The following is a 17,134-nucleotide window of genomic DNA, read 5'->3' on the forward strand; positions in this document are numbered from 1 at the left end:
ACTGTTTCGATTGATTTCAGTGTGTTGTTTCGGACTGTTTTGATTCAGTATCGGTGTGTTAAGAATCAAATTTTGATAGTTTCAGACAGTTAACAATCGATTTCAGTTAGTTTTTAGTAAAAGTGATTGAAATTTAGATCGAAGTTGCAGTTTTTTGTACGAAGAAGAAGAAGAAGAAGAAGAAGAAGAAGAAGAATTATTTGTGACGATATTAGGGGTTGTGTATAAGTGACAAAAAGTTGTTTTGAAGTTGCAGTTTCAAAATCTGAACCGTAGTAGAAGCTGTGATTATTTGAAATTGGGGTTGAATTCTTGGCTTGGACATTCATTGATAGAAGAAGAGCTAATGGTTTTAGTATAAGTGACAGATTGATTTGCGATGAAAAGATAAAACCTGAATAGCGTTCTTTTATATGATAGCTGCTGGTTACTGGTTTTATAAGATATTAGTTTGTGTTCGAAGAAGAAAAGAAGCTATCATAGCTGGGGGTGGGTGGGGTTGGGTTGGGTTGGGGTTGTTTTGTTTTTATAGAGTGGAGAAAATGAAGGGTAAATTTGTCATTTCACATTCACTTAACAGAGAAAACTAACCGTCATCCACTCTAGGGACTATCCGAGTAACAAACTGTCAAACCACAGGGAGCACCGGTGTAATTTTCAAAAGTTGAGAACTATAGGTGTTATTTTGAAAACCACAGGGACTATCCGTGCATTTTACTCAATTATTTATTATGTTGTTTTTTAACTGTTAAACACTAAGAGCATCCACAATAAGCATGTATTTGGGTGATGTTTTTAAATGTCATATGGGCACTTGACCAACCAATAAAACCATTTCTCTCTCATGACCCTCTTACAAATTATAAAAACACAATTTCTCTCTCCTCCTTCCTCCCTCTTCACTCACTCACATAACCCATTTTTTCTCATTTTTCCTCACATACACCATCACACTCTCTTTCCTCCAACTCATCATCTTTCTCATCCACATCACCTTCTCTCTCTTTAAAAATCCCATAAAATAAGTTTATTGTGGATGCTCGGCTAAAGGGTGTGGGGAGCATGATTGGGTCATTAATTGCCATATAGGACCATTAATAAATTGCTACACCATCCCTTGCTTCATCCACCATGGTTGACATGGATTAAACCATGGCAACCATGAGCCTCCTTTCCTTTTTTAATATTTCTTTTTCCTTTTTTACAAATAAATTAAAATAAAAGAATAGTGGTTTGGGTCATGACCATACTCATAGGGTAGTGGTTTTGAATGATGAATTAAAAGCAAGTGACATGGCGCTGATGTGGAGGATCATGGAGTCCATAAGGATCATGACCACACCCTATAACCTAAGATTTTATGTATGAGAGTAAATCTTGACTTATCGATAACACTCAATAAGGTTATTGTGAATGCTCTAAGGTTTTATGTATGGGAGTAAATCTTGACTTATCGATAACACTCAAAGTAATTTAGTCTATGTATTATTGTCGATATATGTGTTTAATAATCTGGTTAATAATATAGACCTTTAACAAACTATACAATCGTTTCTTTTAGTTTTGTTACAATTCATTTAAGTTGGTAATACAAAGTCTTAATATTTAATATTTCACAACATTTTATGAATTGGATTAAAATGAAGCTTCGTTCATTTTTTATAACTAAAGTACAAATTGAATGGGGGCTGCTAATGAATAGATACATTGCATGTGAAGGTGGAGGCTTCGTGAGGGCATGTATTATTTAATTTGGGAATCAAAATCTTTCACCAACTAATAGATGGGCTTGTTTTTCAAATTATAAAATTTACATAAATACATTTTGTTGGTAAAAGAAAACATAATAGTTGTCAAATTATCTTTGCTACAAAAAATTTTAAATATTAACTTTTTTCTTAAACTATTTTTAAAACATACATTAGTAAATAATTACATCAAATAAAAGAGAGGATAAACTTATACAAATCATCTATTATGCATCCCCTGAGGTGGCCAAAAGACCGGCGTGAGACGCCGTTACACATGCCCCAAAGCCGAGCGTGAGATGGCGCGATTGGGGTGGCGTGAATCGTTTATAGTTATGGAGATAAAAGTCTTTTCAACTAAAAACAAAGCTACACATCACCACTTTCTTTTTTTAATTTATTGAATTTAAATATCCTTTTAACAGAGGATTTATTGAAATTAAATATCCTTTTAAGAGAGAGTGGATACTGAAACTGAAATTCAAAAACAAAGGTGAGTGAGAGCTCATGTCTACATGGCCGTGATATGGCAAACATTTCTGGGCGTGGTAATGAAAAAATAAAAGCATAACACATAGCTTAAAACTATGTGTTAGTGGAGCTTTAAGGGAGAAAAATGATGACATGTGACGCCACATAAACGACACATCGACATACTTATTTCTATTCCCATGAGGCTTTAAGGAGTGTTGTGGTGGAGCTTCAAAGGGGCTTTGACAAATCATTTAAAAGTTTTTGAGTAAATTGCTAAAATCGTCCCTGGCGTTTATTCATATTTGCTAGATCCATCCAAAAAAGGGTTTTTTCTCATAGGATCCACTGAAGTTTCAAAAAAGTTGCTAAATCCATTCAAAATGACTAACACCATTAGAAGCAATATTAACCTTGGGGTACTTTGGTAATTTTCACTATTACTTTTAAACAAAATAAACTAAATCAACAAATTCTATGATAAGCGATAACATCTCAAATTATTTTATTCTTTTACCAAATATTTAAAATTAAGTTTAAGTTCATTTCAATATTGAAAATTCTTTAGACTAACGTTATTTATAGTATTTAGTTATCATTATTACATTTAATATATATTTATCTTCATTTTAATCTTGCATTTGATTCTTATTTAAAATTTTAAAACTTATAGGAATAATATTTCTTGTTAAGATGACAAATGCAAAACCAATGATATAGATTATTATGGGCCAACTTTTATGTAAATAAAAGTAATTAATGAAGAATTTTGGTTGCAACAACTTTTACGCAAATGAATCATTTTGGTAAGATGATACAAGTATAAATCAATTTTATGTTTTTTTCTTTAGAGACTTTTCTTTACAAGTAATTAAAAGCCAATACTTTATAATAGTTTAACTAACAATATAATTTAACTAAATATAATGCAGTTAATTATTAATTATAATTGTTTCAAATTTGTATTATAATAATTAATTTTTTTTAACAACTATCATTGATTTATGCTCTGATAATATCATCATCTAACTGCATTTTTCTAACTTTTATGAGTTGATTGTGAATTTTATCTTTAGCATCTTAACAAGACGTGCTTTTTTTTTTTAATTTATTACAGGCATAACTTTTTCGAAAATTGTTTTATGTATAGGGTAACACGTAGTAATTGATATATATAAAAGTAGTTGATGAAAAGATTATGTTATTAGGGGAAGGTTCACTTGAGAAGAAAAATTAATTGAGAAGAAAAAGAACAAAGGGTAATTTTGTAAAACATTAAATAGTTTTTCACTTATCTCATTTATTATCATTTTTGACTAATTAATTAGTCATAAAGACTATTATCCTCTACACTAACTTTTTTTTGCCTACACACATCAAAAAGTTGTCCTACATATTTCGAAATTCATCCTACACGTTGAAATTTATCTTACACAACTCGTAATTTATCCTACACAACTTCTAATTTATCCTACACTTTAAATTATTTTATTTTATTTTTTTAAAAAAAATATATATTTTGAAGATAAGTTACAAAAAATTTAATGTATTAGCTATTAAAGAGGAAGACTACAAATTAATGACCTATGTAGATTTACCAATGTACCCTTATAGTAACATTAAATACTTATATTAAATGAAGTAAAATAAAGCATTCTTATTGGTTGAAATTTGTTCTTTTTTCTTCTTACAAAAAATTTCTTCTCATTTGAACTCTCCACTATGTTATTATAACTTTAAAGAAAATAAATAATTTTGATAAGATGATAAAGGCAAAAAATTAAAATCAGCATGCAATAAATTGGAAAAAAAATTGTAATGATAATGTAACAGTGAGATTTTCATGAAATAAACCAATGATGAATAGTCTAAATTAGAACAATTAAAGTTAATCACATGCCTTGTATTTTTTTTTTATTTTTTTTTCTATTAACTTCATGATAATAGATTTTGCAATTACTTTATTATATTACCATTTTTATTGCAGATTTTCATTTATCTGTAAAAGTTAAAGTAAAAATTAATAAAATTCCCAAAGTAAAAGGAGATTTGACCAAATACATGAATTCAATTGTGAGTAACAAAACAAATTATACAATTAAAATTGGGTTTTAGGGTTTTGTTTATAAAAGAGTGGAGGGCAAGATATAACCTGTTAAAAAAGGGTAAATTAAATAAGTTAAGACAATGCCTAAATTACCCCTCTATTAAGTTAGTTTTGTTAGAGTGTTAGTCGTTTTAGATGGATTTAGCAACTTTTTCTAAAACTCAGCGGTTCCTATGAGAAAAAAGCATTTTTTGGATGGATCTAACAAATGTAAATAAACGACAGAGACGATTTTAGCAATTTAGTCAAAGTTTTTTTAAGTAATAAAACCCCATAACGGTCACATGGGGTCCTTCCACTAGAGCACGATGCAGCGTTCGAGCCCTTGATCTACGTAACGTTGGACTTAAAGCCCCACAACACATAATATAATGGTGTTATCACTCATATAACATCAAGTCACTGATTTGCACATTATAAAATAGTCATATGTGTGAAGAAACATAAAAGCGCATAAACTATTGTAGATAGTATACATAAAATAAAATTATATGCAAAAAAAATATCAAAAGAAACACGATTACATAGTTTAAACATGACATAAAGGAACTTTCATATGTTATGGCAGCCATTTTGTCACGTATTAAACTAGGGGCGTGAATTTCTGACACGACCCGAAAACCCGACACGAACCTAACACGAAATTCGCGGGTTTAGGTTTAGTCTAAACGGGTTCGGGTCAGTTTCAGGTTGAACCTGCGAACCCGTTTAGGTTAACGGGTCGGGTTCGGGTCAACCTGGTCGGGTTGGCGGGTTGACCCGTTTAACACATTTATACTATATTATATTTTTTTACAATATATTTTATGTCATAAATTAAATGTGGTGTGTATTTTATGCAATGATTATAACATAAAAAGAGAAATTAACATAGATTTTATAATTTAAATATGATATTATTATATACATTTGTGTTTTTTAAGTAAATTTTTATTTTAATATATTAATTTCAGAAAAAATTAAAAAATTCGGGTTGAACGGGTCGTGTTCGGGTCAACCCACGAAACTTCGGGTCGTGTTCGGGTTCTTATGTATGATACAATTTTCGGATTCGGGTCGGGTTCGGGTTTGTGTAAAATTTTCGGGTTCGGGTCGGGTTGAACCCGCCAACCCGCGAACACCACCCGTTTAGCACCCCTATATTAAACCCCGAGATGCCTATAAAACCCAAATTGACTACATAATGTTCCCTTTTTGTAAATAAAGAAAACTTCAAGGGCATAATTTAAAAATCACACCCACTATAAAACCCCTCACTTTCTTCTTCAACTACTCAAACTCTCTCACTGTAACTCCTTAACTTGCATTTAGTACTTTCTCTCTCTAAAATAATCCACCATTAATGGCGGCATTAGCAAAGCTCTTATTTAAAAGAAGAAACATATTCATCTCCGGCGAGAATTTGATCGGAGCTAAGTTGTATACATCTCAACCGTCGTTCGCTCAGAGAATCAGAGATCTGCCGAAAACTCTTCCCGGAACTAATATTAAAAAAGATGCCTCTCAGGTAAATAATAAATAATTTTACCTCTTTTTATTTTGTTTGGTTTAACGGCTACTTTAATCGTGTGACTGGTATTTGCTACCGGAGATTGCCGGTCGACGTCGATCTTACTTAATGCAAATGGATGACGTCATAAATTTAATCTTTATGCTGAATTTAGATATTATTATTAAATAATGTACAGGACAAGTGGGCTGTATTGGATTGGCTAATTAGTTATCCAATAGTTTGCATGCTTTATATTTATTCTATTGTTATTATTATATTATACTAGGTTAGTTCCCCGTGTGTTAAACGGGTTGAACAATTTAAACTATATAATAACAGGGTCGGCCCAAGCTCAAGTATTTTGAGGCTTGGACCTCAGGCCACCAAATGTATAGGGCCTCAAGATTTAAAAAAAAAAATATACTATATGGGTATGAGCTTTGTTATTAAAAGGTTGTAGCCCAGTTGGCGCGCATGTCATCTGTGTACCTTAAGGGGGTGGGTTTGAATCTCCGTTAGGCCGATCGACCGTCGTTTATTCTTTTTGGATAAGAAAAAAAATAGGCAAGAAGGGCCCCGATTTTGAAACTTGCTTTAGGCCTCTAAAATGGTTGAGCCGATCCTGTATAATAAATATTTCTTGTAAATGCAAATCAAAGACGGACACACTTATATATATTTGATAAATAATGAAACTATTAATAATAGTAAAAAAATCTCATACATGTGTATACTCATTTAAGTAATCGATATACATTTGATGTTATCCTATATTTTTTGTATTCAATTAACATTTTTCTATTTAGTATTATTTACAATTATTAGAAGATATATATGAAAGAAAAGCGGGAAAACTTAAAAAATATGTGTCTTCAATAAATGACACGTGTTACTATAAGCTTATAAGTATATAATATAGTCATGAATTTTTAATAAATCCAAAAAAATTTATGTGATTAATGGCAAAGTGTGTTTTAGCCGAATCCTAGAATTTAAAACATAAAAGACCAGGTGCAAAAAAGCGTGAAACCCTTTAAAACTTCAATAAAAGGGTTATAGTTATCAGATAAACATTTTTCTATTTAATATTATTTACACTTATTAAAACATTTTTCTATTTAATATTATCTACAAATTAAAAGATAAATTGTTAGAAGATAAATATGAAAGAAAGGCGGGAAAACCAAAAAATAGACGCCTCCAATGAATGACACGTGTCACACATTGGTTTACTTTATTATATGTATAGATTATATTTTATATCATCATCATCATGTATTAAAATTAGAAGTTAATCAATAGTAATTTTAATATTATAATAATATATAATTTTTTAATAGTTTTATTATTTTAACATTATAATAATAGTTATTTTTTTTTCTTTTTAACTTTAATTATTTTTCTAATATTACAGGTTGGGATAAGTTATATTGAAAAAACAGTTGGTTTTTTTTTATTGTTTTTAAACAAAGCTCGATGTATTTGCTTACAAAAACAGTGTCTTTAAAGATTATATAAGATAAAATGTTAATTTTTGACATACAGAGTAGTTTGATAGATTTCCTGATTGTATTTTGTTGGAGAGTAAAGCGTCAAAATGGTCCCTAAGGTTTGTTCACTTTTGACATATCGGTTTAAAACTTAAATCTTTTGAATTTGGGTCCTAGTGTAATTTTGTTGCCATTTTCATCCAAAATCAAAATCTGGTTAGATTTTTCAGTTAACATCAGCTTTTCTGTCTTTTTCATCCCTTTTAATGAAGGGCAAAATGATCTTTTAACATTTTATTATAACAAATTAAAAAAAAACTGACCATTTTGCCCTTCATTAAAAGGGAGGGAAAAAAAAAATTGGATGTTAACTGAAAAATCTAACCAGATTTTGTTTTTGGATGAAAATGGCAACAGAATTGAAACCATAGTAACCCAGATTCAAAAGGTTTAAGTTTTGGACTAAAGTGGAAAAAGTGATCAAACCTTAGGTACTAATAGTTTAAAATCACATCCTATGGTATTAACTTTTCATTTTGTAACGTTTGGGGGTATTAACGTTATTTGTAGGTTTAAAATCACATTCTATTAATACTTAAGTATGTTATTTTGTGCAAACCACAGGGACTATCTATGTTAATACCCTAGAAGTTAATACCTCCAAACGTTACAAAATGAAAAGTTAATACCCTAGAAAGTGAGTTTAAACTATTAGTACCTAAGTATGTTATTTTGTGCAAACCACGGGGACTAACTATGTAATTAACTCTTGATAATATGTAAAGTAATTTTGATAGTATATAAATAATAAATCCACTGTTTTTATAAATAAGAATCAGCATTTTATTTTTTAAGTTATATTTGCTTGTATATACATCAAAACCAAAAAACAATGTTACCAAACGTACCCAACGCTACTGGTCTATATATAGAGGATTGAAAAACTAAAACAGAGAAGGCAAGAAGCTCAAGTAGGTAAGGGCTATTTTGGTTAATTAACTAACATGGAATATTATATATATTCTTTAAAATATTAAAACTACTTGTTTTTTTGTTACTAAAAAAATCATATTTAAACTTGTAATGAACTTCCATATAGATTATGTCCATTTGGTATGTTTTCAATATGTATTTGGCAAATACAAAAATATTTATATTTCAAAATGTTAATTATTATATTATGGCACTAAAAGAAAAAAAAACGAAAATTTTAAGATGTATATATAAAAATGTATTAGTGCAAAACACATTTTATTCGTGTACCTTCAAAAGGTTTTCTGTTTCTGTGTACTTTTAGAAATTGGCATCAACCATCATTTCATTTCATTCAAATTTGATATAACATCACATCTACCCAAAATATAACCATAATAATATCATATATATAGTCAGTCATTTTCAACTTAGAACTTACATTTTTTGTAACGTCCAACGAAGCAATCCCGAACACTCTCGGGGCACTCACTGGACAAACGGAGTACTCCGAGAGTAACTCGAGTCGTCCACCACCAATTCCGGGGAAAACCTGGTAACCCACCCGCCTGTAGGCACGACGGTAAATTATCAGTAAAACTCGTTTGGCTCAAGGATCGAACCCAGGATAATTATAATATCATATAAATTTTAATAGGAATATATATGGTTAGCCCTTAAAAACTTATGTCTATATTGAATTTTTACAAATCTAACCCTTGAAATAACAGATAATTGGAAAAACACCCCTTGTATATCTGAACAAAGTCACAGAGGGTTGTGGGGCTTATGTAGCAGTCAAGCAAGAAATGTTTCAACCAACTTCTAGCATCAAAGACAGGTCTTTCATTTTGCATTCCTATTTAAACTCAAGACTTGACTTTTTTAACGATCCGAATCGCATTAAACCTGTTACATATTCGTCATTAGGCCGGCCCTTTCTATGATGAACGACGCCGAAGAGAAAAAACTAATCACACCCGGAAAGGTAAGTAGTTTCATGAACTATGATTTGTGACAATATTAATAATAACTACATGTGATTAATAATTTAATATGTGTACAATGTGCATAAATACTAGACGGTGTTGATTGAGCCGACTTCGGGGAACATGGGGATTAGTATGGCATTCATGGCTGCTTTAAAAGGGTACAAGATGGTGTTGACAATGCCCTCATACACAAGCTTAGAAAGAAGGGTAACAATGCGAGCGTTTGGAGCCGAATTGATCCTAACCGACCCTGCTAAAGGGATGGGAGGTACCGTTAAGAAAGCATACGATCTTTTGGAGAAAACACCCGACGCTTTCATGCTTCAACAGTTTTCAAACCCTGCAAACTCTAAGGTAACTTTCATCATCTTTAACTTGACAGGTTCAAGTTAGAAATGGGTGAGTTTTAGCGCGGGTTGGGTTGACCCGCAAACAATATCTTTTTGTTAATTTTTTGTTGGATAAAATGCCATTTTCGCCATGAGGTTTGGCCAGCTTTGCGACTTTCAAAGGTTTGTTTTTTCGCATTTGGATCCAAAAGGTTTGAAATCTTGCCATATTCATCCGGCTCATTAACTCCATCCATTTTTTTCTGTTAAGTCAGGGGTATTTCCGTCTTTTTTGTTAACTTAAAGGGCAATTCAGTCTTTTTTTCACTTTATGTACAAGCATTTAGCATAATGTACAAGTATTCAAAAGACCGAATTACCCTTTAAGTTAACAAAAACGACGAAAATGCCACCGACTTAACGGAGAAAAATAAATGGAGTTAACGAGCCAGATGAAAATGGCAAGATTTCAAACCTTTTGGACCCAGATGCGAAAAAACAAACCTTTGGACGAAAGTCACAAAACTGGCCAAACCTCAGGACGAAAATGGCATTTTACTCTTTTGTGTTTAATAAATAAGTAAGATGCTTATTGTAAATCTGATATTATGTGATGGTGAATATAGGTGCATTTTGAGACGACAGGACCGGAGATCTGGGACGACACCAACGGTAAAGTCGACATCTTTGTGATGGGAATAGGTAGCGGAGGCACTGTATCTGGTGTTGGACGGTATCTTAAATCAAAAAATCCTGATGTTAAGGTGAAACTTGTCCTAGAATATTGAATATAAGTTATATAACTCATAATCTTGATTTATCAACTTTTGTATTTTATTTTTAGATTTATGGACTCGAGCCCGAAGAAAGCAATGTACTAAATGGTGGCAAACCTGGTAAGTTTATTTTGGTCTTCATAACACTATATGTTATCTCGAAACAGGTTCGGGTCAAACTGGGTCAACTAAAGCCTTTGAGCATGTGAACTTATGTACCCTATTATTATCATGCAGGACCTCATCAAATAACAGGAAACGGGGTCGGATTTAAACCCGATATCTTGGACATGGATATAATGGAGGAGGTTCTTATGGTAAATTTAGCAAATTTTGTTCTTATATTTGATATATTTATGAGTTTTGTTAAACATAAGATGATAGTTATGCTTAAATGATACTTTAACCACTCAACATCTTTAACCATAAAGAAAAGTCATCTAAAGTATATTAAAATCTTTTTTATGTTTGCAAAATTTGGTCTAACCCCTGTAATGAATCATTACAGGTGTCTAGTGAAGACGCCGTAAACATGGCTAGAGAATTGGCAGTGAAAGAAGGACTAATGGTAAGAATTTCGATTCGATATTATATGACATAATATTGCATACTATTGAATAGGGGGGGGGGGGGGGGATATTCCACGGTCCTCCCAACCGCCGGAGTGTGACACTCCGTAGGTTAGCTTAGTCCCATAGCCACCTGGGGGTTAATACCCTATACCGAGTCGATCCGTTTCCCCGTGGAAGAGGTGGGTGGCTGGTGACCATCCCTGGAGTCGAACCCGGGTCTCTGGGGAGAGAAAGGGTGGGACTGGCCAATTGGGCTACCCTAGTTGGTTTACTATTGAATAGAGGTGTGACAATGAATGAGACATAAGAGTTAGGACATCATACTGGACAAATAATTTATTTGTTTGGGAGAAACTAATTCTAAGTTTGAAAAATATTATTATCTTTATAAATTATGAAAAAACTAATATGGTGATTTTTGGAATTTCCACTTGTTTTGTTGTAGGTTGGAATATCATCAGGAGCAAATACTGTTGCTGCATTAAGACTTGCTCAAAGGCCAGAAAACAAAGGCAAACTTATTGTGGTAATTAAATTATATTCCCTATTTTTTTGGAGAATTGGTTTTTAATAAACAAACCTTTGCCCCATTGGTAAATAATAATCCTACCTACGTAATTGGTATACAATAATCCTAACTATCAACATGTTGGTTCTTAATGAACTTCCGTTATTTTTTTTAACTGAAGTTAGTTTTTAAGTTTTATTTATTACACAAACAGTCCATGTAGTTATAATTTACTAGTTTTAACTATTTTGTAAAAGAAAAAAACGTCAAGGGCCATGTAATTAAATTTTATAAAATAGTTAAAACTAGTAAATTACAACTACAGAGACTGTTTGTGTAATAAATAAAACTTAAAAACTAACTTCAGTTAAAAAAAATTAACAAAAATTCATTGAGTACCAACATGTTGATAGGTAGGATTATTGTATACCAATTACGTAGGTAAGATTATTATTTACCAACGGGACAAAGGTTGGTTTATTAAAAACCAATTTTCCTATTTTTTTCAACAAATATTTAGCTATTTATTCAAAAGATATAAAATATATTCATTTTTCAGTTGCATATTTGTTATAAAATCGTATTTCCTATACTAATTATTTGTAAAACTAGTATTTTATAAAAATGGTCAGCTAAATTCAACGTAAAACTAAAAATATATAGCTTTGAAGTACTAGTCATAAAACGTTGAGGGAAGAACTCGTTTAACAATTATACCATGATAATATTGATATAATCGGTCGATATTCTTATTAACTTAGTTTTAGAAAATAAAAACTAACTAATAATAATTTTCATATATTGTTTAGACTATTCATGCAAGTTTTGGAGAGAGGTATTTATCATCTGTCTTATTTGAGAAACTGAGGAAAGAGGCTGAAGAAATGCAACCAGTTTCAGTTGAATAGTGATTTTTTTTAATAGTAAGAATAAATGTAATGTTTATTCACTGTATTTTCAAACTTTATAATAAAATTTGGCTGTTAAATTGTAGAGTGTGAGAAATAACATGCAAGCTTAGTTTGAGTCAGGTATGGAACGGGTTGTGCTAAACGGTCATTGGTTAGGTGCGGATCTAGCCTGAAAATGCTCGGACTAGCATAGCCGTGAGTCTTATCTGATCCCAACTAGTCCAACCCATTGATCGAATCGCGCAAGATTGATTTGTCGCATCATGAAAGTCGATAGCACAAAAAAAAAAAAAAAAAAAAAAAAAAAAGAAATCAAACCTTTGTATGAATATAAAACATGATATGGTATAGCAAAATGGTGCTTGCATTTCCATTTCAACAAATGTACCAAAAACATGCAAGCATCAAAGCCCTCATACTATGTCTCTTTTCCATTTACACCCATAAACATTAAAGTTTTCAAAATCTGGCCCCCCAACTTCTTCGGTTTTAATCAACCGGGCGACATCTATACTTCACCTTCAAAATTGATAATAAGGACAACAAACATCAAAAAGTTTTAGTAAATTTCAGATGCACATTTGGGGAGCATAAGATGGACTCTGTAGACTCAAGTTCATCATCATCACTATTAACGTTACTTGGATCAGCCCGATTCTGGTGGGCCCGACGGCGGAAGAGGTAGACGCTAAAATAGTAGCTCACGAGAACAGCCCTCGTTTTGTTCTTGAAATAGGCCACAAGTACATCCCAAAAACACCTCCCCGAAGACTCGGGGTTTGACTTTATAATACTCGCAAACTTCTTCTCTTCATTTTTAGTCCATCTGAGTGAAACTTCTTCGCCCATCATATCGAATTTCCATTTAGCAAATGCAGACCCCAACTCACGCTTCAACCGCCTTCTTTTTTCCGCAACGTGAAATCGAACACATTCTAGAGAACCGATGCGCTGGCAGCCGCAAGACCCTTGTTGTCCTTTTCCAATCGGTTCCCTTTCAATCAAACTGGTTCGGTTTTCGGTTTCTTTCAGTGGCCAAACAGGGGTACCAAGCCATTTACTTTCACTTGCTTCAGTTTTCCCGGCCCATTGTGGTACTTCTGCCTGAAAAAACCGGCCCAACGGGATTCGCTTTTTCCTGTAATTGATACACCATAAATAATCTTCGTCTTCTTCTTCGTCACTCACAGGGGACGATGATGACTCGGCATGATCTACAACTTGTGGTTTTCGGGACAAAAGGATAGAACGATTCTCTTCTATGGCAATAAGCCTTTGGCTGCATCTCGTGTATGATTTCTTGGATTGGTCGTCGTACATATCAGGATGCATCTTTTGCTTCTTCTGGAGAACATAAAACATTCAATTTTAACATAGCATAGTTGTTAATGGTGAATAGTGACAAATAGCGAATAAATAGCAGGTGCTATTTTGTAAATAGCGATACACTAAAAAAATTGAAAAAAAAAATTATACGTATATTATATCAAAATACCCTAGTATATATGCTAAGGTAGAGGATCCTGTACATTAATCCAGAAGTGTGAGAAGTGTATTATAACACTATATATAACACTATATAACACCATATAAACACCGTATAACACTATTTAACACCATATAACACTATGTAACACTATATAACAAATATAACACTATATTTTGTCTGATAGCATGTCTATGATAGATGTATAGTGTTATATATTGTTATATAGTGTTATATAGTGTTACATAGTTTTATATGGTGTTATATGGTGCTACATAGTGTTATACGGTGCTTATATGGTGTTATATAGTGTTATATATAGTGTTATAATACACTTCTCACACTTCTGAATTAATGTATTACATGTATATTTAACAAAAACCTAAAATCCAGCTATTTTATAGCTAAATTTAATCGCTATTTATATTTAAAAAAAAACTGAAATCCCGTTATTTATGGCTACATACCCCGTACGACCTTTGACCTATAGGCTACGCTATTCACTATAGCGACCATAGTAACCGCTATTGACAACTATGTAACATACATTTGAAAACAAATTTGATAAACAAAAATGTATGACAATAATATGATCGGTATATTCAAGGGATCTGAGAACTACCTGCCAAATAGACCGTTTGGCATTCGGATCAACATCAACATTAACCTTCAAACTCATTGCCTCTTTAGCCATCAGAACCTGCTTCCAAACATGCTCGCTTCCATAAGCCTTCCACTTATAACTCTCTGGTAACGATCCAATCACAGGATCACACGGGTCTTTCGCAACGCTTTTCACCCAATCCAACAACGGCAAACAACTCTCTTTCTTTCTTTTTTTGATCACTTTTTTCTCCTCTTCAATACCCACGCATGACTCACTAATGCCAACATGTTTTTCACCAACACAACAACGGTTACCCGCTCTGACATTCTTAAAGTCCACAAACTCTGACTCGTCTACAATATCAACATCCTTGAAAAACTTTTGTAAATCCACAGACTCTGATTCATCTCCAATATCAACATTCTTAAAAAACTTTTCTAAATCCAATTTCATATCCATGAAAATTTGACCCCTAATCCAATCTTCTGCAAATTGACCGACTTCGAGCCCTTTGATCTCACTGAAAATGAAGATTCAAAACTCATCAAGCTATACATATAGAATATATAACATTTGTTTTAAAATGCGTGCATCTAGAGCACATAATGCACGCATCACGTGATGTGATCTGATGTGGCGCCTTATGCAGTTGACCAGTGTTTGAACAAACTGGAGAAAGATTACAATGGGTATGAGTTTTTCAAGTTTGATTAAACAAATATGACTATAAATGAAGAGAATATCTCATATTTTGTTCTTAAAAGTTGACAAATTAAAAAAAATATATTAACGCACGCGCATCGGCTTTTGGGGCGACACGCATCAGATAGCCACGCGCTTTTAAAAATTAAAATATAACTACTAAAGTCTAGCCCATCGCATTATAGCCTATTGCCTCCTGGCATCTTGAGGGTGGGATAAGGCTTGGCTTAGGGACCACTAGGTACTGGGTTCGATTCCCAGTTTCCCACAAGAGGGTTTTCCGAGATTTATTAAGTTTTCTCCTGAATTGGTTTATAGGCATTATTGCCTAGGGCTGTTCATGAGCCGAGCTAGGGCAAGCTCGGGCTCGGTTCGATTATAAACCGAGCTGGCTCGGCTCGGATTTGAAACCGAGCTGAAAATCTAAGCTCAGGCTCGGCTTGGTTTTAAACCGAGCTGGCTCGGCTAGGCGCGGCTTGGTTTGCCTCGATTTTAAAAATAAAAATTAATACATAGCTCTCAAAATTCAGTATTCTAAAATATTATTCAATACTTCAAAAGAACATATTCAAAATAAGTTCAACCTAATACATTACAAGCCAAAATCACGTTCAACAACGCAAAATAAGTTTTATATTTCAAGTAAATACAATATTTGTTCATTAGCACGACAATCAACCTTTAAATATGTCATAGATATCAAACTATAAGCCTAAATACATGTAAATAATAATCATTTTTTTGTAATATATTATATGTATATAAAAATAAAATATATTATAAGTAAAATAATTCGAGCTAAGCCGAGTCAACCTACCAAGCGAGCCAACCCGAGCCAATTTGGCTCGTCACGAGCCGAGCTAGGCTCACTTTCAAACCGAGCCATATCAAGCGAGCTTTTTCCGAGCTAAGAGCGAGCTCCGAGCCGGGAGCTTTTTGGACAGCCCTGTTATTGCCTAGTGAAGATGGATATAATCGGGTGGTTTCGCTAGTGGCACGATGATCCTCCAGTGGTCCGTAATATCCAGATTTACCGTTAAAAAAAAAAACAAAAAAAAACTAGTCTACAACAGAACTCTATGAAGAATAGCTGAACAAAATTAATTTTACATTTCACTAAACTTATAATCAAATTTCCAGCATTTTACACGAAACTCATTTGTATAAAACCCTAACTGGATTTCAAAACAATCAAATGCAGACTCATCTGTTTGCTTTGACAACCCTGCCATTAACTAAAAAAATTTCAAAACCCTAAAAACAAATGTCACACAATATATGTTTGATCTAACATTAAGAGAGCAAGATCCTGTACAATCTAAGTAAACACAGGTTATGTAAATGACTTAAATAAGAATAAATTTAGGGTTTTTGGCGGGAAGATGAAGCTGATCTAAGCCATGGATATGGTACAATAAGAATATAAGAATTTAGGATTTACCTTTAATGTCCCACCATCAGTCTCTTTCTCTCTCTCTCTCTAGACCTGTTGAAGAAAGAAAAGGAGACTTTTCAAAGAGTTTTTGACAAAAAGAATCAAACAATTTCTAAATGTTAGAGAGAGAGAGATAGAGATTTTACCTGTTTTTTAGGGTTTTTTTAGAGTGAGAGTATGGGACTCTTCATTTCTCTAATGGTGAGGAACACTTGGGAGGATATTGAATACAATCATGGTATTTATAACATGGATTATGGGTTTGGGTTTGGGTTGGTTTAGGTGTTTGGTCCATAAGTTTTGGGTTGGGTCATTACAACTCAAAATTTTGGATCCGAGTTAAAATTCGGATCTAGGTCGAACATGGGTACTGACCCGTAAGTTTTGGGTTATTAGTTTATTACGGTTTATGGCCCAAAATTTTGGTGGATATGAATTTGGATTTTTACATGTGTTAGATTTTAATAATTGTGGTTATTTATAAGAGAAATGGATAATCATCTATGATAAAAACGAATAACACACAAGAAATTATA

The 17,134-nt window shown here is 32.7% G+C and overlaps 2 protein-coding genes across 3 annotated transcripts; one reads left to right on the forward strand and one right to left on the reverse strand.

The window, feature by feature from the left end:
• Positions 1-5,587: 5,587 nt before the first annotated feature.
• On the forward strand, positions 5,588-12,450 carry LOC110864795 (bifunctional L-3-cyanoalanine synthase/cysteine synthase 1, mitochondrial). Its single transcript, XM_022113942.2, has 10 exons — positions 5,588-5,833; positions 9,012-9,121; positions 9,211-9,268; positions 9,363-9,626; positions 10,228-10,365; positions 10,446-10,497; positions 10,615-10,694; positions 10,886-10,945; positions 11,395-11,475; positions 12,267-12,450. The coding sequence occupies exons 1-10, from the start codon at positions 5,669-5,671 to the stop codon at positions 12,363-12,365; spliced, it is 1,107 nt and encodes a 368-aa protein (XP_021969634.1). The 5' UTR covers positions 5,588-5,668; the 3' UTR covers positions 12,366-12,450.
• A 261-nt stretch (positions 12,451-12,711) lies between these two features.
• LOC110864794 (AT-rich interactive domain-containing protein 1) lies at positions 12,712-16,807 on the reverse strand. 2 transcript variants are annotated; one of them, XM_022113940.2, is made up of 4 exons: positions 16,745-16,807; positions 16,605-16,649; positions 14,477-14,981; positions 12,712-13,712 (listed from the first exon to the last, which is right to left on the reverse strand). In XM_022113940.2, exons 3-4 carry the CDS (start codon positions 14,918-14,920, stop codon positions 12,918-12,920), a joined length of 1,239 nt encoding a protein of 412 aa, XP_021969632.1. In that variant the 5' UTR covers positions 14,921-14,981; positions 16,605-16,649; positions 16,745-16,807; the 3' UTR covers positions 12,712-12,917. The 2 variants fall into 2 exon arrangements, with proteins under 2 accessions (XP_021969632.1, XP_035830303.1); XM_035974410.1 differs by lacking the exon at positions 16,745-16,807 and adding an exon at positions 15,981-16,398.
• Positions 16,808-17,134: the final 327 nt, after the last annotated feature.

This window comes from Helianthus annuus, chromosome 6 (assembly GCF_002127325.2).
Source record: "Helianthus annuus cultivar XRQ/B chromosome 6, HanXRQr2.0-SUNRISE, whole genome shotgun sequence".
Classification (NCBI taxonomy): domain Eukaryota; kingdom Viridiplantae; phylum Streptophyta; class Magnoliopsida; order Asterales; family Asteraceae; genus Helianthus; species Helianthus annuus.

Coding starts and splice junctions, on each gene's coding strand:
- LOC110864795 (XM_022113942.2), top strand. CDS start 5,669: ATGGCGGCATTAGCAAAGCTCTTATTTAAAAGAAGAAACATATTCATC. Junction 10,366..10,445: donor CAAAAAATCCTGATGTTAAG/GTGAAACTTGTC, acceptor TTTTATTTTTAG/ATTTATGGACTCGAGCCCGA. Junction 11,476..12,266: donor ACAAAGGCAAACTTATTGTG/GTAATTAAATTA, acceptor TATATTGTTTAG/ACTATTCATGCAAGTTTTGG.
- LOC110864794 (XM_022113940.2), bottom strand. CDS start 14,920: ATGGATATGAAATTGGATTTAGAAAAGTTTTTTAAGAATGTTGATATT. Junction 13,713..14,476: donor CCAAACGGTCTATTTGGCAG/GTAGTTCTCAGA, acceptor TATGTTCTCCAG/AAGAAGCAAAAGATGCATCC.